General features: G+C 37.0%; 1 protein-coding gene across 3 annotated transcripts in view; it reads left to right on the forward strand.

Moving 5' to 3' along the window:
- The window catches only part of DYRK1A (dual specificity tyrosine phosphorylation regulated kinase 1A), a 115,476-nt gene extending 102,289 nt beyond the window's left edge, over positions 1-13,187 (forward strand). For all 3 annotated transcript variants that reach the window (XM_083361437.1, XM_083361436.1, XM_083361438.1), the window contains 9 exons: positions 730-822; positions 2,356-2,544; positions 3,826-3,973; positions 5,098-5,384; positions 6,923-7,069; positions 7,175-7,315; positions 8,857-9,163; positions 9,391-9,515; positions 9,977-13,187. In XM_083361437.1, coding sequence (XP_083217563.1) covers positions 730-822; positions 2,356-2,544; positions 3,826-3,973; positions 5,098-5,384; positions 6,923-7,069; positions 7,175-7,315; positions 8,857-9,163; positions 9,391-9,515; positions 9,977-10,603 — 2,064 coding nt within the window. In that variant the 3' untranslated portion in view covers positions 10,604-13,187. The remainder of the gene's footprint in view (positions 1-729; positions 823-2,355; positions 2,545-3,825; positions 3,974-5,097; positions 5,385-6,922; positions 7,070-7,174; positions 7,316-8,856; positions 9,164-9,390; positions 9,516-9,976) is intronic.
- Positions 13,188-24,611: the final 11,424 nt, after the last annotated feature.

Raw genomic sequence — 24,611 nt, forward strand, 5'->3', positions numbered from 1 at the left:
CTTGGGAAAAAGTAACATGTAGAACTGTAGTTATATTTTCAAGATAGTTCAATACAAACATGTAGAAATTACTAAAACAGGCTTTCTTCAAGGAGTAGATGTTTTATGTGGAAGATTCTGCTGCTGAAATCCATCAGGGAAGGCTGCTTCAGTCACTGTGTTCAAGCTCCTATGCTTATTTTATTGCTTATTGAATATTGGCCATATTCCAAAAATTATGGCTTAAGGACAGTCTGCATTTATCAGGACAGGATTCATATCTGTTCACTGGAATTCTTGGTGCAATATCAACATAGGCTAGAAAGAGATGCCGTTATCATTTGAAAGGATTTCTTCAAAAGAATATTCATCTGCTTTAGAAACAGTTGCCCTATATTTTCTAACAAATAAGGCAATTTAATTTTATGCTGTTTTTAAAAGAACAATCTCATAAAAAGGTGTATAAACCAAAATCTACTATATGTTCATAGATGAAAAATAAACATTGTTTGTTGGGTATAATCAAACCATTTAAATTATACCATGATACTACCGTAATTTTAGGTGAAAGCTGAGGGGTTTTTTTGTATGTTAGTAAGATAAATTTTAGCATCTGTCATTTTAAATATTTTACTTTTTAAATATATTTCTGGTTATTCTTTTGATGAGTGTATAATGTATAATCCATTATTTTGAAGTAACATTCTTATTTATCTGATTAAGGTTATATGTGATATTGTTATTTTACAGAGGCGAATGCCACTAACTTTCCGTGATCCAGCAGCTGCTCCTTTAAGGAAACTGTCTGTGGATTTGATCAAAACATACAAACATATTAATGAGGTAAAATCTGCATAATTCATTGAGTTAACTTTTCTTTTGATATAAGTTTGTTTATTGTGACTAGAATGCATTTACTAATACTAAAATGCAAGCTAAATCTATAGACTTAATCTGTTATTGTAATGCATTTCTTTGGACATTCAAATGTTTAATAGAAAGAAAAAGTGTTTTCTAAATTTATATTAATACATATTGCTGAGTGGAGATATAGTCTTCGAAAGAATACTTACCACTTGAATAGCATTTTAGAAGAGGAAAAAGCTGCTTAGAATGGTATTTAAATTTTTCCTTCCTTCCTTCCTTCCTTCCTTCCTTCCTTCCTTCCTTCCTTCCTTCCTTCCTTCCTTCCTTCCTTCCTTCCTTCCTATTTTATTTGCATATATTTATTTTTATATTGTATGAATGGCTACTGTCTGCTCTTTTTATCCTTTTCTTCTAATTTTGCATTATTAAAAATATTTTTCTGCTTTGAAATTATTCTTACTGTTGCAAATGTTATAGACAAAAGTACTTATCTATTAAAAAGAAAAGAAAAGCTGTCTTTTCTATAAATGAAAAGTGGGAGATGCAATAAAATACTAAGGTTGATTTATCTACTTCACTTGAATGACAGATAGTTTTTAGACTTGTTTCTGAGAGGGTAGAAAAATGCCCATCACTATAGCAAAGCTTTCTTTCATAGAATATAGCCAATATTCTTGTTTGCAAGGCTTTGCAACCCTGGATGTTAGTGATTTCCTTTCTTTTCTCAAAGCCAGGTAGAAAGCAGAAAAATGTTTCTTGCTTGTGTCCAGATTCCAGCCATCACAAAGCCACTAAATATTTATTGCCTAAAACTGTTCTGGTCTTCCCCTTCTCTTTGCCATTAAAGATGGCCCTTTGTCTAAATGCCAATTGATCAATAATGTAAAAACCAGGACTCTTGTTTATGCAGTGCTTAAAAGTTCAGTATTACTACATAAATAACAGACTCTAAAAATGATCTGTTATCCACTCAGGCCCTAAAAAAAGATAAAGAGAATTCAGTTAAACAAATGAGTCAAAAGACATTGTACTTGTTCATTAGTTTCTTGAGGAAAATTATCCAAAGCTACTTTTAGCACAGAGTAGAGCAATGTTCTTGGTAATAAAACAGAGGATTAATGTCATATAGGTTGAACTATGAATGCGTGTGTTTCTTTTGCACCTTTTAAAATTACCGTATGCCTGTTTTTGGAAGTCTGTGCTTCAGACTTCTTTAATTTACTGAACTTGTTGTATCTGGCTGTTATATTTCAGCAGCTCCAGATTTGCTTTCAGAGCAGTTGGTCAGAGGCTAGTGAAACAATATCCATACTCTTGCCTATGTCCTTTTTAACGGTTAAATTATGCTGTAAAATAAAAATCTAGTGATTAATATCACCATTATCACCATTTTATTTTTAATCACCATTTTATCATTTTATTACCAATTAAATTCTCACCATTTCAGTCTCTTTTGCAATAGTGTATGATACAAACTGGCTATGCAATAATTGCATTTCCTCATCTTAGGTTTACTATGCAAAAAAGAAGCGACGACATCAACAGGGACAAGGAGATGATTCTAGTCACAAAAAAGAGCGGAAGGTTTATAATGATGGATATGATGATGATAACTATGATTACATTGTGAAAAATGGGGAAAAATGGATGGATCGTTATGAAATTGATTCTTTAATAGGCAAAGGCTCATTTGGACAGGTAATGATTGATTAATTCGAATAAAAGCAACTTAAAGCAGTATCCTATCCAATTCATATATGGATGATCTTTGATACACTAATCACATTCCTAGTGAGGGAACAGGCCCCCAAGGCCCCCCCCCCCGACCACAAGATACTTCATGCTTTCCCCTCCCTTCATGCCACGCTGGACTCACCTTGAAAACATCCGTCTCCTCTCTGCCGTGGGTTCTGCTGCCGTCCGGATCTGAGGCTGGGGGATGCTTCCACGGCCCTCCGGAGGCTGGATCAGGGCACTGGAGGCCTTTTTCAGGCCGATGCTGCCCAGAAGTGAGGCCAGGGATGCTTCGGTGGCCCTCGGGATGCCCGATCTGGGCGCCAGAGGCCTTTTGCAGGCTGCTGCCGCCTGGATCTGAGGCTGGGGGACGCTTCCACAGCCCTCCAGAGGTTTGTTTCTGGGAGGCGGTAGCCTAGAAAAAGGCTTCCGACGCCCAGATTGGGCTTCCAGAGGGCCGCAGAATGTTCATGAATAAAATGAAATTTTAATTTTTATTTAGAAATGGAAATCATTTTAGAAAGAAATTTTATCATTTAAAGTTGTTAGCTTGAAATATAAATTCCACCAGTACTATGTTGTACTAACTGTAAGAATACAGTTTTTATTGTTTTTACAAATTTTTATGCTTTATTTTCCCAGATAGTTTTTAATTTGGATTGCTTGAATAATGTAACTTTGCAATGATGGAGCTTACCTTGGTTTCTCTTCCTTTACCTCCACAATATTTAGATTGAGCTAATTGTCAAATAAAGATATTGTTTAGTATTGCAAGAGAACTATTTTCATAGTGTTTCCTACTTTACTTTTATTCTTGTATCTCCAAAACACTATGAAACATGCTCCAGAAAATTCATCTGCCTTCTGGAATGGATTTGGATATGTGTGGAAGCCACAGCTAAAGCAGGAATATGTTTCACTTTCACTGGCAGATAAACATTGGTGAACATGTGGTTAAAACTGAAAAGCCTTATTCAGTCAACAGGAATAAGGAATATTACCACAATTATCTTGGTTAGATATTTTGTTATAAGTTAGCTTAAACTTCATTACTTGAGTTTCTTATTCAGATTACATTAAAGTGTTTCTAAACCATCCAAATAGAGCCACTCAGAAAGGTATTAAAGAGGTTCTGTTTATAGAAGGCATTTTATTTCAATAATTGTTTTGTCTTTTTTATTTAACATGCAGTTGTATCTCTTTCATGTTTTTCTTTTCTACATTTCTGCACTTACATTTCTACAGGTTGTAAAGGCATATGACCGTGTGGAACAGGAGTGGGTAGCTATTAAAATTATAAAGAACAAGAAGGCTTTCCTAAATCAAGCCCAAATTGAAGTGCGACTTCTCGAGCTTATGAACAAACATGACACAGAAATGAAATATTACATAGGTATTTATCTTTTCAAGAGATAGCTTTTGACTATCTCAGAGTCTTTATCTTTCTAATGATCAACCATTATATTTTCATTGTCTTTTTGAGGTTATGTTATATTTCCTTTAAAAAAGCCTTCTCATTTAATCTTTGCAAATATGCAGTTTTAGGCTATTTAAGGAGCATTGTGTAATAATTTTGATAATTTCTTAATTTTTCACTGGTTATGTATTCGATTTAGGTGTATTTTTGTAAAATTAGTCTTAATTGCCTCAAAAAACTTTAGTCTTTTGGATGACTATAGCTGTTCTATGCAGAAAGTTATTACTATTCATTAAGGGAGGGAAACACTCAGTATAAGCATTTTTAAAACACTTTTATAATTGCGAAATTATATTAAAAAAGTAGCATTTGCTCCTGAACTAATGACAGTTCACAGTTCTGTAACTAAAGTTAATTTTATGTAATTCAGAATGGTTTAATTATCTGCTGGGCATTCTGTTACAGAATCAGATGTCATGTATAAAAGCGATTCTAAAGCAGCACTAAACATTAATGAAATTTGCTTTTACATGCTTAGTTGATTCTGGTAAACAAAATAAAGGCAAATGTCTATGGAGATTCTCAGTAATCCAGGTCATAGTTATCCCAAAGATGATTTTTCATGAGTTGCCTCGTGAAAAGGCATCTTTGGGAAAATAAAGACAAACATTCTCTTTGTAATGGCAGCAGCGTAGTTCTTTAATTGTTGCATTTAGTTCAATTAAATTTTAGTCTAATTTCAAATAGTTTAAGCAGAAAGGCTGTGTATTGATCAGAAGAAAAGTCAGTGGAAACTTGAAGCCTCAAGCATAGGAAGTCATTCTAATCTGTACTTTTTAGAAAAATAAGTGTCGTGGTTTTAATTTTAGCATCATGTGATTTTCAGAGAAATAAATTACTTATGTAACTTTTTTTTTCCCAAAGGAAGTTTTTGGTTATGGATATAGAAAAGTAAAAGGACAGTTGTACTTTAAAAATAAAAAGTTTGGCAGACTTTTGGGAAGCTTTTGGAAAACAGTAGCTTCCTTAGGAAGATGCTTCAAGGATTGAAGCTGTATACCTGTGATATAACACCTCCCCCCCCCTTTTCTTTCTTTCAGTGCATTTGAAGCGTCACTTTATGTTTCGAAACCATCTTTGTTTAGTTTTTGAAATGCTCTCCTATAATCTTTATGACCTTCTGAGGAATACAAATTTCAGAGGGGTTTCACTGAACTTGACGCGAAAGTTTGCACAACAGATGTGTACTGCACTGCTTTTTCTTGCAACTCCTGAACTTAGTATCATTCACTGTGATCTAAAACCTGAGAACATCTTGCTGTGTAACCCCAAACGAAGCGCTATCAAAATAGTTGATTTTGGCAGTTCTTGCCAGCTTGGACAGAGGGTAAGTGTTATCACTTCAAGATATTTCAGTATTGGTGGTTGTTTTGTTTTGTTTTAAATAAATCATCATACTCCAAAAATAATTTTATACGTTCCTAATTACTACATAAGGACAAAATAAGCAAAATGTTTTTAGTGATAAAGGGACCACCCATGCTTCTGCATGTTTCCTAACTAAGCATTCAAAATGTAGAGCATATATATCCATGTGGCTGCAGTCTCCATAACAGTAAATGATAATCCTGTTTGCAGTGTAGTGCACAATTAAGCTCTGTTGAACTCTTTACTAAATCATAGCCAGAATGCGCTCTCTCTCTCTCTGTGTGTGTGTGTAAATATAAATATATATATATATAAATAAAAATCTATTTGCAGTGCATAGTTTTGATGGCTCAAATAAGCAGAGTAATTCTTTTCCAGAAAGCAGATGGACAGTTTTGTTTTTGTTTTGAAGTGAAGTTATACTTTGAAAGTTTGAGTCAAGGATTCCATAATTGAATTCTAAATCAGTAGACTAATCTGGTAAGCTTTTTTTTTTTAAACCCAAAGAGGTCAAACAACAAACCGCTGTCATATTGTCAAGAAAATACATAGATGTGGAATCCTTATTACTCTCTGAGGTTGGTTATTTGCTTGCAGAAGTTTCACTGCCCAACTAAGCAATATCACCAGTGCTAGTGAGTGCAAGATTTGTTCCCTGTTTATGTGCAGTATTTTGCCCTGCCAATGTTGATGCAAGTGTGGTTTTTTTTTTCCTTTATAAATTCTTGGTCAGAGTATAGTTTTTTTTACTTGATTGTTTGCCTGATATTAATCCCTGATTATCTGAGCATTGCTTTCTGGAGAGGAAGTGTTCTAGTTTTTCTGTTTCCTATTGTAGATAAACAGGAAGCTAATTCCGCACTCGCTTAACACTGATGATGTTATCTACTTGGGTATTAAAACATCTGGAAGCAAACAGCTCCACAGTTCAACGAGTTAAATAGATTCTCTTTTCTTTAAATATGTCCATGCATCATATGTCCATGCATCACCAGAAGTTGAACTCTGCTTGAAGGAGGCTTGTAATTCTACATATGTCAGGCACAAGCAATCAGATCCACATGTGAAGAGTTAAATTTGACTGCTTTGTTGCATCCTATCTATAATATAAGAATCTTCCCAGAGTGCTTGCCTCTCTTGGGAACAAACAGATAAGGTTTCAGGGAACGTGTGTGTGTGTGTGTGTGTGTGTGTTTGTATGTGAGAGGAAGGAGTGAGGGGCAGGTTATTCCCTGCTGAATGGTAGTTTCCCAACATCGTAAGAAACTTTCACAAATAAGGAAACAGAATTGCAGTCCATGAAACTATTTTTTAACATTTTCTGCTGTATAATTCCATATTTAACTTTTAAACTTCTTAAATACCAGGTTTTGTGTAACATTTAAAGAATGTTTTTCTCATTTTGTATTTCAACTAAATTGTGTGCAATATCGAATCATTGCTTTCTAATTAGAATTTTTTTGGGATTATTTAATGTCTCTTGTTTATAAAATACAGATATATCAATATATCCAGAGTCGTTTTTATCGATCACCCGAGGTGCTGTTGGGAATGCCTTATGATCTTGCAATTGATATGTGGTCCCTTGGTTGTATCTTAGTGGAAATGCACACTGGAGAACCTCTTTTCAGTGGAGCAAATGAGGTTTGTTTATATTCATATGCATTTATATTATGTTGGGTTGGCAATTTTTTTTTTAGTTTTAAATATGTGGTTACACTTCTAATTGATTTTCCTTATTTGAAACAGGTTGATCAGATGAATAAAATAGTGGAAGTTTTGGGTATACCACCTGCTCATATTCTTGATCAAGCACCAAAAGCAAAAAAGTTTTTTGAGAAGTTGCCAGACGGCTCTTGGACCTTAAAAAAGACCAAAGATGGGAAAAGGGTAAATAGATGTTTTGAATCTTTGATCTAGATTAATCTGTTTGTAACAGAGTTGAGCATTGTTTCCTAGAGTCAGAATCAACTGGACAAGGGAAATCTTTACTTTACTTTTAGCTAATCTTGATTTAATTGAGAACAGTTTCCCCACATAGAGAAATTATTTTCTCTAATTAATTATTAATACTTCCTACTATTAGGGAGTGTAATAGTAAAATAAATGGCAAGCGTACATCAGCTTTCAGTCCAAAAATATTTCACTTTATATACATTGTCACAAATAAACTATGCAGCAATTGTTACAATTATTGCACCTGTACAGCTTTTACTAAAAAGAATAAGCGGAAAACTTAAAAAAATAAAAAAAAATGTTCTGGCATCCCAACCCCAACCTCTATTTTGATTTAGAGTTTAAGAGACTGAACAACATAGGCACATACTGACACACACATATACACGCTTTTGGAAGTTGCACTTAAGTTTTGTTCTGTGGCATATGTTTACTCACATACTATAAACTTTCTAAACTAGGAAAAGCATAGGGAAATGGTGTGGTAAGCCACCCAGAATTACTTTTTTGGGTTTTTTTTTTGTTATTTTATATTTATTTATTATTAAATGTATTGGTCTCCCATCTTACCAGCATATAAATTTAATAAATAAATAAAATATTCATAGGGGAATAGTTTCTAAGTATCGACATCTGATCTTAGGGTCTGTTATAATACGTGAATATTAACATTAATCTAGATGATGTCAAGAGAAGGAGATTTAACAGAGAAAGAAACTTAAGAAGGACATGGCCTAATTGGGTCAGGTCAAAAGTGGCAGGAGATTTGTACTTTTCAGATTTGCAAATTTGGCGTCCACCCTCCCAAGTAAACCAGACAGGAAACACAGCTAGATGAGCTAATTCTACTTTATTGTAAGTTTACATAACAAAATCTTGCAAGTCTGAAATTTGCTCCTTCCTAAGTTTCTTTGACCATTAAGCCACTGGGGCTTCCTCCTTCTCTTGTCTGACCGTTTCTTAGGCAGTGTCTCTCTTCACTCGCCTCACCAAGGTCTTTCCCACATACCGTTACATTTACATATGGCAATTCTTACCTATTGTGGTATAAGGATATTATTTCTCTTTGGTTTTCTTTCAAAGCAAATGAAGATTGTTAATATTTTGATAACTGTAAAGGCTTCAGAAGTGCTTTGCCATTGTCATCTTCCTAGAGCTGAGAGTGAGTGACTGGCCCAAGGTTACCTAACTGGCTTTGTGATTCAGGCAGGACTAGAATTCACGGCCTCTCAGTTTCTAGCCTGATGCCTTAATCTGAACACTAAATTGCCTCTAAAGACTTCAGGGACCCATCCAGGCAGTCACCTGGAGTCAAAACCAAAAACCAAAACACCCTAAATCAAGACCAGGGATGTTTTTTTTTTAAACAAATAAACAACAACTGGAAGTATTTATATTGTTAGCAAAGTGATGTGAAATAATAAAAAAATGCAATTATATTTTTTAAATGTGAAGAATTTCTAATTTTCCAACAGGAGTACAAACCACCTGGAACCCGTAAACTTCACAATATACTTGGAGTTGAAACAGGAGGACCAGGAGGGCGTCGTGCTGGGGAGTCAGGTCATACCGTAGCTGACTACTTGAAGTTTAAAGACCTCATCTTAAGGATGCTTGATTATGATCCAAAAACCCGAATTCAACCTTATTATGCTCTGCAGCATAGTTTCTTTAAGAAAACAGCAGATGAAGGTACAAACACAAGCAACAGTGTCTCTACAAGTCCTGCTATGGAGCAGTCGCAGTCTTCAGGAACCACTTCTAGCACATCTTCAAGCTCAGGTACTCTCGTGATTCCTACATTTTGGGAATGAAGTCATTGGAAGCATATTTACTATATAAATACAAATGTTTTTATATTAGTTTAAATCGGTCTCTCTCTCCTTTTTAAAATTCTAGCTACCCTTTTTCCCCCTAGTAATCTTATTTATTTATTATGCCTTCCGGTTGTCACATTAAAATGTCTGATTATATCATCTTCCACGTATTTGTTTTGCTTATGATTAAAGGTGGCTCTTCGGGGACAAGCAACAGTGGAAGAGCACGGTCAGATCCAACACACCAGCATCGACATAGTGGTGGACACTTCACTGCTGCTGTACAAGCTATGGATTGTGAAGCGCACAGTCCTCAGGTAGTTTTGAAAGGAATTCTCTGTTAACTAATTATTGGTATGCTTAAATAACCAAATATTTCTGCTCTGTAATCACACTACAGTAACAATCTTTTACCAATTCTGCAACTTAATATTTTTTATCATTCAGAAAATTATTTGATAATCTGATTAAAACTGAAATAATTGCCAAAAAGCTAATGTAGTTCCTTCTAAATCACATTGCTAAAATTGTTTGAACCAGTTGACTTATGCTTTGTTAAAGACGTATTTGATAGTCATATCTAATAACTTTTGTAATACTGCAGGAGAGAGATACTAATAAGTAATGATCATATTTCAGTTTTTTAAGTTTGTTAAATTTTTGGCAACACATAAATCAAGTTCAGTGTAGTACAAGTCTAACTCTGCTTTGTTTAGATTTTATAATGTAAAATAATCCCTCCTTTGTGTTGGTGTGCTTGTCTGTGTTGTTGTTATAGGTTCGACAGCAGTTTCCTCCTCCTCTTGGTTGGCCAGGAACTGAAGCTCCTACACAAGTCACTGTTGAAACCCATCCAGTTCAAGAAACCTCTTTCCATGTTACTCCTCAGCAGCAAAATGCATTACACCATCATCATGGAAATAATTCCCACCACCACCATCACCACCACCATCATCACCACCATCATCATGGACAGCAGGCCTTGGGTAATCGGACCAGGCCAAGGGTCTACAATTCTCCAACAAACAGCTCGTCCACCCAAGATTCCATGGAGGTGGGCCATGGTCACCACTCCATGACATCCCTGTCTTCCTCAACAACTTCTTCCTCTACATCTTCCTCCTCAACTGGTAATCAAGGCAATCAGGCCTATCAGAACCGCCCCGTGGCTGCTAATGCGTTAGACTTTGGACAAAATGGAGCTATGGACGTCAATTTAACAGTCTATTCCAATCCACACCAAGAAACTGGCATAGCAGGACACCCAACGTACCAGTTTTCTGCTAACGCAGGTCCTGCTCATTACATGACTGAAGGACATCTTACAATGAGACAGGGAATTGATAGGGAAGAATCTCCCATGACAGGAGTTTGTGTTCAGCAAAGTCCTGTGGCCAGCTCGTGACTAAACTGAAACAGATTTGTTTCTTGTGTGTTTTTATAGAAGTGGTGTTTTTCCAAAAAAAGAAAAGAAAAAAAAAGTGCAAAGCTGCTTGAATCAGGAGGAGATAGACTTATTGAACCGCTACAGAAGGGCAAAGCTAACTATTTTTTTAAACTTGAACAGATTGCAGTGAAGTTTTTTAGAGCCATGTTCATACCTATCCTAGATAGAGCTTTGAGAAGATTTCTCACCTTTTTGCCCATTTTAATTATTACAACCAAGTCACACATATATTTTCCCCCTTGTTCAAAAGAATGAATATTCAAGAGTTGATCTTAGTTGCAAGCATATTTTAAGGCATGCCCAGAATCATATAAACGGGCATTTTGAGGTTTTCCTTTTTTTAATATTAAGGCGGGAGGGGCGGGGGGTAATGATGAATTTCCATTCCCCAAACATACATGAACACAAAAAAGCAGTACTGTAAGGAAGAGGGACCTTAAGATTACAAAACAGAATCTTTAGCTGTAAAAAGAATGGTTGTAATGGTGTTCATGAGACACACGAAGCATGCTAAGTGGCGGTGATTAAGACTCCTTATCTGAACCTACTGAGAATCAAAGCAGCAATTATATTGGGATTCTGTGTCTCATGTTTGAGGCTACAATCAGTTAGTATTGAAATAAGACTGGTCCTGTAAGTAAGGTGCACTGAGAAGCAATCAACAGGTTGGTCTTGACCAGTCCAGGGGAAGTCTTAAGTGGTGGTCTTTGGGATAACCTTTGGCCTTATGGATTTGGACTCTAAGTTTAGAAGAGCCTACCATTTCAGATGCAATCACTTTTGGAGGACATGCTTTTGCAGACAGTCCTTAATGCTGAAAACAGAGAATGGGTAATTCCAGAGGCCTTTCTTTTAAAATAGACTTTGTGACCCACTTATTGTAAGGTATTGCAAGGTCACTTTGCGTGTGTCATAAAGCTGACTTCCTTATTGGTTGAAGGTCACAGGAGTAGTGGTTTGCTTTTGATGAAAATGGCTACAACTGTGTTCCTCTCTGCTTTTCACTTTCTTTTTTCCTTTCCTCCTACGTCTTCTCCCTCTTTTTGCTTCTTCTGGGCACGTGGTTTCTCCACTGTTACTTCTGCACAAAGATGTCTTCTGTTCAACCTGAACATTTTTAAAAATGCAGAATTTTATGTGACTGCTTTTTTGCCTCACAATTATGCTGTGAATTTTACAATTTTTTTTTCTTTTTTGATAATTTATTGTACCAAAGCTGTTTTTATAGCACATAGATGTCTGTAACCAATAATGTAGCAGTCTGCACTTTGACACAAGGTGTAACTAGACCATTTTTAAATGTCAGTTGAAAATTATGGCTGTACTATTGCTTAAACAAAACTGGAACTGTTGTTTATTCATAGCCAATACATTTACAACAGTCTGTGTATTGAACATGATAGATAGGACATCTAATTCAACACTATAACATCTGTTGCATTATAAATGTGTTCAAGCTTCTGAAAGTAAAAGGGAGGACAGTAAAGCCAGAAGCTATGAAACCAGCAGTTAATTTGTGCATCCCTTATTAGCATAAATGTAAACCTGAAGGCAAGACCTTGATTACACGAACAGATCCCAAAGTAAAAAAAAAAAGGCCCAAGTGAAACCTGAGGCTGAGTAGGCTGTATTTAGCAGGAGGTCTGCTGCCTTAATTTAACGTGATCGGCAGTTGCTAAATTTCAGAACCCTTTTGAAGATTTTTGAAATTACAGATACGAACATTGTGAATAAAATAGAGGAATTAGGGTAATAAATTGGTTATCTTTTCAGATTAACACCGTTTTGCCCTTTACGCGAACAGAAGCAGTAATCTACCTCTGCCAGTAAACTAGTTTAAAAGGCCATTCAACAAAATACCGTGCACTTCAGACTGGTTAGTCCTTATAGCAAACTAGGTCGGTTCTTCTGAACAATTTTTTTTCTTTCTTTTTATAATCATTCCTTATATTGGCAACAGAGAGGCTGAATACAGTGGGAGTATGGAAGAATGCTTTAGAAATAAGGAGTTTTTGTAAAGCAACTTTTTTATCAAGGTATCCATATTTATTTTATATTGCGATATCAAGCCTGTGAATTGATGTTTTTGAACTTCTGTAGTTCAAAAATGTTTGCTGAGCAAAAGGCTGTCATCACAACAATGGAGCATTATGCTTAGCAATACAAAATGGAGTCCAATATGTACTGCTGTCTAGGAATATAAGGGTAACAAATATGGGTAATTTTTCTTGTGCTGGTTGCCATACCTTAACAAGCACCAAAAATACTGTTTTTAAATTTACATAAAGAAAAAACCATAAACTCCAGTGCTTCTGCATACTGTGTTATGTTACAGTCCAGTTTTGTGTGCTTTACTACACAGTTTGGTTACAGGACTTCTGTGCATTGTAAACATAAACAGCATGGAAAAGGTTAAATACCTGTGTTCAGATTGTAAGATCTAGTCCGGACTTGCTGTGTATATTGTAACGTTAAATGAAAAGACAAGCCCTTTGTATTATAGTCATGCAGTCTTATGTATGATAAACAGTTGAATAATTTGTCCTCAGACTCTTTACTGTGCTTTAAAAAAATAACAAGATAAAATGTAAACATAGTAAAATCTTCCTATGCAATTAACCTACTTCAAGGCCTGGTCTGCTAGGTATGATTATAGTAACGTGTAAATATTAGAAACATTTGAGACAGATTTTAAAAGAATATGGAAGTAAACTTGGAGGTGTAATATATTATTTTGAGTTTTTAATTCAAATAGCAAGACATTTTTTGAAATGCCCACACCTCTTCTCTGTTTTATTCTGACTGTAAAGCATAATTTCTAGGTTTTAATTGTATACATTTTTACATTAAGTACTTTTCATATATTTCTTTTATTTATATAGTGCCTAAACAAGAGTGATCTCACAGCTGTACAAACTGTAAAACAGTTCTGATACTGCCAACAAGCTTACAAACCAGCCACAGCACTACAGGAATGTACTTCCCCAAACTAAGTTAAAGTATTAAATTAGAAATACATTTTTGAAAAAAAAAGATACATTTAGAACCTCTTAATCCATTCATCATAATTTTCTTTTGGTTTTTAAAATTGATTATCCTTTTCACTTGATACCTCAGTATGAGGTAATGTGCAGGGATGTATTGTACTGCATCATTGTATTGTTTATGGCTGTGAGAAGCTGTTAAACCAAAAGTCAAAACATGCTTGTTCAGTCTCTTGTATGCAATGTTCAGAAAATGGGCCATGCACATTCTCAGTATTCCATATCTTAATCAGGAACAAAGGTTAAGAACAAAATTAGGCCCCATATAGGACCAAATTCTGTTCTTACCTGGAGCACTTGGCAAAGAAATCAACAGAGCACTAGCTCCCTCAATTGCCTGCTATAGTATGTATGGATATTTCTGCAAGAAGCAAGTACATTCTTCATGAAACCCTTCTTGTTCTCTATGTAGTATGTGGGTAGCAAGAAAAGAAGGGTAGAACATAACTATGGTGAGGCTGTTTGTAGGCTTTCCATGCAAATATACTTGCATGGGCTTATCTTTACAAAACAGGGTCTAAACTAATAAATAATGCAAAATTTATCACGAATAATTGGGTTTTAGCCTAATTTCTTCTAAAATGTTAAAAATGTGAAGTGGTTATCCTTTTTTTTTTAGGGTAAAAAGCTTTATACCAATGTTTTTATTTCAGTTACTATGCCCAAATAACTTTTTTAAAAAAGTAATACATGTTATGACAGGTTTTATTACGAGTCTGCACAATACATTACTTTGTATGTCCAAATTTGCACACATAAAGGACCTATGAAACCACACGAAGATTGATCGTAGCCAGTTGATGTATTACTGTTACAAGGTTATCGCCCGGTTTATAATTTTTGTCACATTCAGATGGGGGTGGTCACAGAAAATGGCTGATGGAATTCAGTTCAACTTTTGTTCTATAGCAGTATCCCATTATTGTTTTAAATATAAAACAACAGATAGATAACATTCAGATAGGATTTGACCTGAAGCTGCACCTATTTCAACACAGGGAAGAAGAAAAAAAAAACAGTTTGTAAAAGTCCTTCAGTAAGTTGGGGACAAAGAAGAAACCATAAGAACCGGACATTTGCAGAAGTGTAAATTCTACAATCTTTTCCGTTTCTATTAACAAAATTGTTTAAGGAAGGAAGAGTTATTAGTTATTTCTTCCCCCAATCAAGACTACTGGTAATGAAATGAAATGCTGTGCTTGCAGCATAATCTGACTCCTTGGAGACTCAGTACCTGGTTTAAATCTTGAAATTGAAGAATGGCTGAGTTCACATGATAATGATTGAAAATGCAACATATTTGTTTTTTTCTTTTTTTTTTCCATTCAAGCCTGATTTGAACCCTTGGGTTATGCATCTGCACAGAAGCCTTTTATAATATTGTTTTGGACTAGGCTTTGCTGCTACTGAGCTTCTAGTCTGGTTTTAGCCTGTACAGTGTTAATACTTTCACCTAAAGTGGAATAGTCTTTCTGATTTTCTTTGGGTTTTTTCTTCCTTCCAATTCTTTGAAACTGCTTTAAATTGTTAGGACACGTTGTTTACACAGGTGAAACACTCCCTTCTAATGGGCATAAATGTTTTTTTTAGCTTGATGAAGGTCATCATAATTTGTAAGTACTGTCAGGCTGCAAAGCAGGTACACCATGATTGTTCTCATTTGAAAGTTGCACTGGGAATAAGCTTTCCAGGGAAGGGTGGGGTGATGTAAATTCCAATGGTTATTGCATCTCTTTCCTGCATGCTGAGGAGCCTCAATTTTTTTACCTCACACTAGCTGAGAATTCAAAGATTTCCTGGAATTCCACACAAGACCAGAAGGTCTGATTTCAACTAGCCTTGAGAAGTTGTGGTCTTCTCCAGTAACTGTTACTTCCACCTTTATTAGATTCCTCAATTTGTATTGTGTGATCCTGATTCATATTATCCAACCTTGCTGATTCATCTTCAGGCAAGGAAATCCATCTTGGAAAGAAAGATTTCACCAAATCACACGTGATCTGGAACTGTCAAAGCTGAAGTCTTCCCATTCCACTGACATTATAGTTGACTGCATTATGCTTACTCTGTTTCTGCAGATCATCTCCAATGCCAGGTGTCTGTTCTGCTTGGTCCTTTCAGCATTAAGCTTTTTGTCAATGCATCTATAACTCCTGGGAAGCTCAAGATACGAGACAGACCGTCATATGGATAGGTCTCCATATTCTCAAACCTAATCATGCTTTAGACCGGAGGCCCCCAACCTTTTGGACACCACAGACCTTTTCTGCAGACCAGATAGGGCTTCACTTCTTTGTGTGGCCCAGTTGCTGGTATGCCGCAGCCCAGTGCCGGTCCACAGACCAGGGGTCGGGGACACCTGCTTTAGATCAAGGGTCTCCAAACTTTTCAGTCTGAGGGCCACATTGGACATTTTGCAAACATTTAAGGGGTGGGGGCAAAAGTCAGCTTCATAAATGAGCGAATAAAATTTAATTGAATTGTTTCATTTTGCTCAATGTGATAAGATTCACAAAAAGAAATGTGACAACTACAAAGAATAATGCTATGCTTGTGCGAACAAATGATGTAAGAAGAATTAGCAAATACTCTGAAGAAATAATGGCTGCCGATGAGAAAAGGCTATTCTTTTTTTCAATAAATTTTTGTCAAATGTTATAAATCTATATTAAATGAGAATCTGCCCAGTTTTGTGGTGAAGAATACAAATAATAAACACACCCCCAAAAGAAATCCAGTAAAACAAAGAAGTTCTGACAATGGCAGGTTTAATTCACACGCACAGAATTAAGGTGAATGAAGGAGCTGTTTGGTTTTTTTAAATTTCAAATAAGTGAAAAGCAGTTAGTGCCGTCAATTCTTATATCTGGGGTGCAAAATGTAAAAACAGAACTTTCCTGGTCCTCCAGTTTATTTCCCTCCAAGGCCTTCAAGGGATCCAGCTCAGCATGCCTTCTTGACCAAAGATCACCAATTTCTCAGGGTGGCCGACCTCTGCTGAGGCTGCTAGCCTCAGAAATTGCCCGGTGCCCTTGAGCCACTCTTTCTGTCCCATCCATCCACTAATAGAGTTCCTGTGGATCTCTCTGAACTTGATAATTACAGTGGTAGTAAAAGTTTTTGAACCTTTTTAAATTTTCAACATTTCAGCATAAATATGACCTAAAACATGTGTTTTCCACATGAGTAAAGGAGTCAAAGTATTATCATTGTTCATTTATTCATTGAAGAAAATGATCCAAAGCTACATATCAAAGTTATGAGAACCTTTGCTTTCAGTAATTGGGGTGCTTCGTTTGGGCAGCAATAACTGCAACTTGATGATACCACTCTAATGGCAGAAAGTGAAGAAGAACTAAAGAGCCTCTTGTTGCGGGTGAAGAAGGAGAGTGCAAAACTTGGGTTGAAACTAAACATTAAGAAAACCAAGATCATGGCATCCGGCCCTCTCAATTCCTGGCAAATAGATGGGGAAGAAATGGAGGTAGTGACAGATTTTATTTTCCTGGGCTCCAAGATCACTGCAGATGGGGACTGTAGCCAAGAAATTAAAAGACGCTTGCTCCTTGGGAGGAAAGCCATGGCAAATCTAGACAGCACACTAAAAAGCAGAGACATCACCCTGTCAACAAAAGTGCGTATAGTCAAGGCTATGGTCTTCCCAGTTGCAATGTATGGCAGTGAAAGCTGGACCATAAGAAAGGCTGAGCGCCAAAGAATTGAAGCCTTTGAACTATGGTGCTGGAGAAGACTCCTGCGAGTCCCTTGGACTGCAAGGCTATCAAACCGGTCAGTCCTAGAGGAGATCAACCCTGACTGCTCTTTAGAAGGCCAGATCCTGAAGCTAAAACTCAAATACTTTGGCCACCTAATGAGAAGGAAGGACTCACTGGAGAAGAGCCTAATGCTGGGAAAGATTGAGGGAAAGAGAAGAAGGGGACGACAGAGAATGAGGTGGCTGGATGGAGTCATTGAAGCAGTAGGCGTGAGCTTAGATGGACTCCAGAAGATGGTAGAGGACAGGAAGGCCTGGAGGAACATTGTCCATAGGGTCGCGATGGGTCGGACAGGACTTCGCAACTAACAACAACAACAAACTGCAACTTCATTTTTAAAAAGAAAATATATTCGCATTTTTAATGAAACACAGTAAAAATTAATATAAACCAAACTACAAGAAAACAGGAAAAAAGCTAAAAAAAATGGAAAAGAAAAATAATACAGTAAATTAAAAATGTATAAAGAACCTAACCCCTTCATAATTTTTATTACAACTGTTAACAAATCTCTTGTAAATTCTATATGGGAAAGTTATCCAGGTCAGTCAGCAGGAGAAAGAAGATCCTAATCCTGCTGTATAGGGCTTTAAGTCAGACCCTATTTGGAATACTGTGTCCAGTTCTAGAAACCTCACTTAGAAAGATATTGATAAGTTTGAGAAAATTCAGAGATAGGCAACAAAAATGGTGCAAGGCCTGAGGGACAAAACATATCAGGAGTGATTGGAGGAACTGACTATGTACAGCCTGGAGGATAGAAGGGAAAGAGAGGACATGATGGAAACCCTTAAATATATTAAGGGTGTGAATAAGGTGCTAGAAAATACTGCTGTATTTTCAATATTAAGCAAAAATCAAGAACATTGAGGTATAACTTCAAACTGAAAGGGGGGGAGTTCAAAAGTAATGCTAGAAATTATTACTTCACAGAAAGAGTAGTAGGTTGAACATGATAGAGTCTGTCGGCAACTAATCAGGAAAAAAAAGTTTTAGAATCATTCTATAATCTAGTTAAAGACATTGACCCAAGTTTCAGCAGCTGTGAAAAAGATAAAATCCTTGCTATGAATCATTAGGAAAAAGACTGAAACTAAAGCTGCCAACATTGCTATGCCTTAGTAGAAAAGCGGAGAGTCTTCAGCTTGGAATAAAAGGTGATTAAAAGAGATTATCTATTTGTAGAAAACTATACATGACATGAAGAAAGTATACACAGAGATTGTTTTTCTTCCTTTTCTTTATATTCTAGTTTCAAGCTCACGCAGTGAAATTAGAAGAAATTTTAGAACCATTCCAGATGTGCAGAATTAACCTGTGAAATGTATTACAATAAGATGTAGTCAGGTTCCTAACATGGATGGCTTTTTAAAAAAAAGAATACATTTGTAGAGGCAGGTCTATTACTATGGAAAGTTGGGGGTTGTACGCAGTCAAAGTAGGAGAGCAATGAATTTTCATCTTCAGCTTGCAAGAAAATCAAAGGCATATGGTTGACCACTGTGAGGAATAAATGCTAGCAGCTAGACTAAGATGATTCTTGATTTGATGTGAGAGCGATTTATATTTTCTGAATACTGCAACTGTACGTCTTTGATGAAGATACATGATGCAGTTTCATATTTTATAAAAATACAGTTTGATCAAATCCCATTTTAAAACTATGCATTAAAGCTGGAATTGTATTTACAATTCCCATTACAATAATTTCCACCCCAGCTATTTAACATAAAATTAATCCACATGTCCTTTCTAAGCAGTTAATTTGATAGTTCCTGAAATGAAATGCTGTTTTCATTCTAAAAATTCCAGGTTGATTCATTACGGTAACTACTATGTTTCCTCCTGAAATGTTAGATTTTTTTTAAAAAAATGGAAAACATATCTAGAAGTTCTCTCCTTCCGATTATGCAGAAGAAAGAGTGGGGATAGCTTGAGTTTCTATGGCAGCTAGTTATACAGAAAATGTTGTAGGAAAGGAAGAATTGATTTAATGGAATGTCAACATATCCTGACAGCTAATGTTTCACCATCAGGAAAAAAATTAAAACTGGAAAGAGGCTCAATACTTCAGGAAGGCAACAGTCCATAACATACTTCCAAATCACCTCTGATGCTTACAACAAAGAACAATATTGGAATGCTTTTTGTACCATATACAGATTGTGCCACCTATTCCACTTGAGGATTCATCGAAATATACAATATGAACAGGATTGTATAATCTGTTACTTACTACTGTATATAGCTACTTACATTTAATTACTATTTCCTTGATTGATCTACAAAAAGTTTTAAATGTCACACATTATTAAAGAACTTGTGTTCCCATTCTTCTTTACCATTGGTGATGGGGTCTGATTTGAAATGTCAGATAATCTGTTTTGAAAGACTGAAGTCAGTACCAAGGGAATATGCTATCTTGGTACTTGATCCATTTAACAAGGAGGATTTGAAGAGTCTAAAATAGAGGAACAGGAAGATTGCATGAGAATTTTTAAAGGCAAAGGCGTTGTAATCTGATGGGATTTCATTAATTAAAAGTAAATGAAGAATAGTACAGTCTTGGATAATGCTATTGTGGAAGAAAACTGGGAGACATCTAAGAAGCAAATATGGTTGAATAAGGATCTTTCAAAAGATCTTAGACTAAACAAGGATGTTAATGTGTTGGAAACTGAAGGAAGGGTTAATGGCCAAGGAAATTTACATATCCTGACAGCTAATGTTTCACCATCAGGAAAAAAATTAAAACTGGAAAGAGGCTCAATACTTCAGGAAGCTTCAACTCAGAAATGTAGGAATAAAGCCAGACGATAAAGGAGGAAAATGAGCTAACATTAGCAAGGAAACCAAAATTCTTCAAATCCCAAAGATCCTTTTGGACTTTCTTGTTTTTTTAAAAACATTTCGCTTTTCATCCAAGAAACTTCTTCACACCCATTTGCACTACTCAGGTGACCCTGACGACACAGTTAAACCTCCAGGTGGCCTCAACAACTCTCAAAAAGAATGCAAATGACCAGCTGTCTGTAGAAAGTATAAGTCCTTCCATTCCCTACCATCCAGTCAGAGCTGAAGAAGCGAAATATCTTCAAAGAAAAGCAAGAAAGTCCAGTTGCCTTGTGAAAAAGCACTTTTGGGATAACTATGACCTGGATGACTGAGAATCTCTGCCCTATGTCCCTTCACTGTTGAAGACAGGCACAGGCTGTTGGGCATGAGCCTGTGTTGTCTGCATCTCAAACTGAAGCGGAAATGGTTCCTGTGGTCTGCAATGTTTTCTGGAAATCCGTTCATACTCCCTCACCATTCAAAGGGTGTTCATCCCAAAGTGCATAGCTAAATGTCTAGGGAGATTCTCAGTCACCCAGGTCATGACATTTGCACTACTCAGGTGACCCTGAAGACACAGGTAAACCTCCAAATGGCTTCAATGACTCTCTAAAAGGATGCAAATGACCAGATGTCTGCAAGGAATATAAATTGTTCCATTGCTCACCATCCAATCAGAGCTGAAGAAGCTTCTTGGATGAGAAATGAAACGTCTTCAAAGAAAAGCAAGGAAGTCCAGTTGCCTTGTGAAAAAGCACCTTTGGGACAACTATGACCGGGACGACTGAGAATCTCTATAGACAATTTCTTCAAATAAGTCAGCAGATAGGGGAAGACGTGAGAGATGATGGGATCATGATCTATTGCAAATAGAGAAATCTTAATAAATGATCAAGAGAAAGCAAAAAGACCCAACTTCTATTTTGCCTCTATCTATACATTTGAACCCCTTCATGGATTACTGCCTTGTCGTGGTGAAGGGGCTTGCATAATTCAATGAAGCTATGAGCTATGCCGTGCAGGGCCACCCAAGACGGACAGGTCATAGCAGAGAGTTCTGACAAAACGTGATCCACTGGAGAAGGAAATGGCAAACCACTCCAGTATCTTTGCCATGAAAACCCTATGGACAGTACCAAAAGGCAAAACGATATGACGCTGGAAGATGAGCCCCTCAGGTCGGAAGGCATCCAATATGCTACTGGGGAAGAGCAGAGGGCTAGTACTAGTAGCGCCAGAAAGAATGAAGCGACTGGGCTAAAGCCGAAAGGACGCTCAGCTGTGGATATGTCTGGTGGTGAAAGGAAAGTCCGATGCTGTAAAGATTTTTTCTCCATAGGAACCTGGAATGTAAGATCCATGAATCAAGGAAAGCTGGACGTGGTCAAACAAGAGATGACAAGACTAAACATTGACATCTTAGGTATCAGCGAACTAAAATGGACAGGAATGGGTGAATTTAATTCAGATGACCATCAGGTATACTACTGCGGGCAAGAATCCCTCAGAAGAAATGGAGTAGCCTTCATAGTCAATAAAAGAGTAGGAAAAGCAATACTGGGATACAATCCTCAAAATGACAGAATGATCTCAGTTCGAATCCAAGGCAAACCATTCAATATCACAGTAGTACAAGTCTATGCCCCAACCACCGGTGCTGAAGAGGATGAAATTGACCGGTTCTATGAAGCCCTACAGCACCTTATAGAACTAACACCCAGAAATGATGTCCTTATCATCATGGGGGATTGGAATGCTAAAGTAGGAAGCCAAAAGATAACTGGAATAACAGGCAAGTTTGGCCTTGGAGTACAAAATGAAGCAGGGCACAGGCTGATAGAATTTTGTCAAGAGAATACGATGGTCATAGCAAACACTCTTTTCCAACAACCCAAGAGACGGCTTTACACATGGACATCACCAGACGGTCAACACAGAAATCAGATTGACTATATGCTCTGCAGCCAAAGATGGAGAAGCTCTATACAGTCAGTAAAAACAAGACCAGGAGCTGACTGTGGCTCAGACCATGAGCTTCTTGTTGCAAAGTTTAGGCTTAAATTAAAGAAAGTAGGGAAAAGCGCTAGGCCAGTCAGGTATGAATTAAATCATATCCCTGTTGAATATACAGTAGAGGTGACAAATAGATTTAAGGAATTAGATCTGATAGACAGAGTGCCTGAAGAACTATGGACAGAGGTTCGCGACATTGTACAACAGGTAGCAACCAAAACCATCCCAAAGAAAAAGAAATGCAAGAAAGCAAAATGGCTGTCTGAGGAAGCTTTGCAAATAGCTGAGGAAAGGAGGGAAGCGAAAGGCAAGGGAGAAAAAGAAAGATATGCCCAATTAAATGCAGAATTCCAAAGAAAGAATAGAGATAAGAATGCCTTCTTAAATGAACAATGCAAAGAAATAGAAGAAAACAATAGAATAGGGAGGAGCAGAGATCTTTTCAAGAAAATTGGAGAGATGAAAGGAACGTTTCATGCAAAAATGGGCATGATAAAGGACCAAAATGGCAGGGACCTAACAGAGGCAGAAGAGATTAAGAAGAGGTGGCAAAATTACACAGAGGAACTATACAAGAATGAGCTTAACGTCCCTGATAATCACAATGAGGTGGTCACTGACCTCGAGCCAGACATCCTAGAATGTGAAGTGAAGTGGGCCTTAGAAAAGCTGAGCAACAACAAAGCTAGTGGAGGTGACAGTATTCCAGCTGAGCTATTCAAAATCTTAAAAGATGATGCAGTAAAAGTGCTACACTCAATTTGCCAGCAAATTTGGAAAACTCAACAGTGGCCACAGGATTGGAAAAGATCAGTTTACATTCCAATTCCAAAGAAAGGCAGTACCAAAGAATGTTCAAACTATCGCACCATTGCACTCATTTCTCATGCTAGTAAAGTTATGCTTAAAATTCTACAAGCTAGACTCCAGCAGTATGTGGATCAAGAACTACCAGAAGTACAGGCAGGATTTCGAAGAGGCAGAGGAACTAGAGATCAAATTGCTAACATACGCTGGATCATGGAGAAAGCTAGAGAGTTCCAGAAAAACATCTACTTCTGCTTCATTGACTATGCTAAAGCCTTTGATTGTGTGGATCATAACAAACTGTGGCAAGTCCTTAAAGAGATGGGCATATCAGACCATCTTATTTGTCTCTTGAGAAACCTATATGCGGGCCAAGAAGCAACAGTGAGAACTGGACATGGAACCACTGATTGGTTCAAAATTGGGAAAGGAGTCCGGCAAGGCTGTATACTGTCGCCTTGCCTATTTAACTTATATGCAGAGCACATCATGAGAAAGGCAGGGCTAGATGAATCAAAAGTTGGAATTAAGATTGCCGGAAGAAACATCAACAACCTAAGATATGCAGATGACACCACTCGAATGGCACACTAAAAAGCAGAGACATCACCCTGTCAACAAAAGTGCGTATAGTCAAGGCTATGGTCTTTCCAGTTGCAATGTATGGCAGTGAAAGTTGGACCATAAGAAAGGCTGAGCGCCAAAGAATTGAAGCCTTTGAACTATGGTGCTGGAGAAGACTCCTGCGAGTTCCTTGGACTGCAAGGCGATCAAACCGGTCAGTCCTAGAGGAGATCAACCCTGACTGCTCTTTAGAAGGCCAGATCCTGAAGCTAAAACTCAAATACTTTGGCCACCTAATGAGAAGGAAGGACTCACTGGAGAAGAGCCTAATGCTGGGAAAGATTGAGGGCAATAGAAGAAGGGGACGACAGAGAATGAGGTGGCTGCATGGAGTCATTGAAGCAGTAGGCGTGAGCTTAAATGGACTCCAGAGGATGGCGGAGAACAGGAGGGCCTGGAGGAACATTGTCCATAGGGTCGGACACGACTTCGCAACTAACAACAACAAAATACATTTGAAAGGAACAGTGATTTGAGTAACACAGCCTGAATGAACCAAAAGGGAGGACAAACAAAAAAAGGGGGGATACAGGTCAATTAGGGCTTGATAAACAATGTTCTAGCTAGTCCAGTTCTCCTGCTCTGATGAAACATACCCCAGAATACTGAAAGGCTAACTGAAAAGCTATCTGCTCTTCCTCTTTCAATTATATTTTAGGAATCCAAGAGAACAAGAACGGTATCAGAAGACCAGAGAAAAGATTCCCCACCTGAAGAAATGGGGAAAAAGACAAAGTTATCAGTAATTATCAGCCAATTAACCTAACACCAATTCCTAGAAAGTATTGATAATACTTTATTATCTATTGTAAGCAATCCAATTGTAAGAATATTGAAGAAAATGCTGTGATTGTCAGGACTCAGCAC

This window comes from Vipera ursinii (assembly GCF_947247035.1).
Source record: "Vipera ursinii genome assembly, chromosome: 4".
Classification (NCBI taxonomy): Eukaryota; Metazoa; Chordata; class Lepidosauria; order Squamata; family Viperidae; genus Vipera; species Vipera ursinii.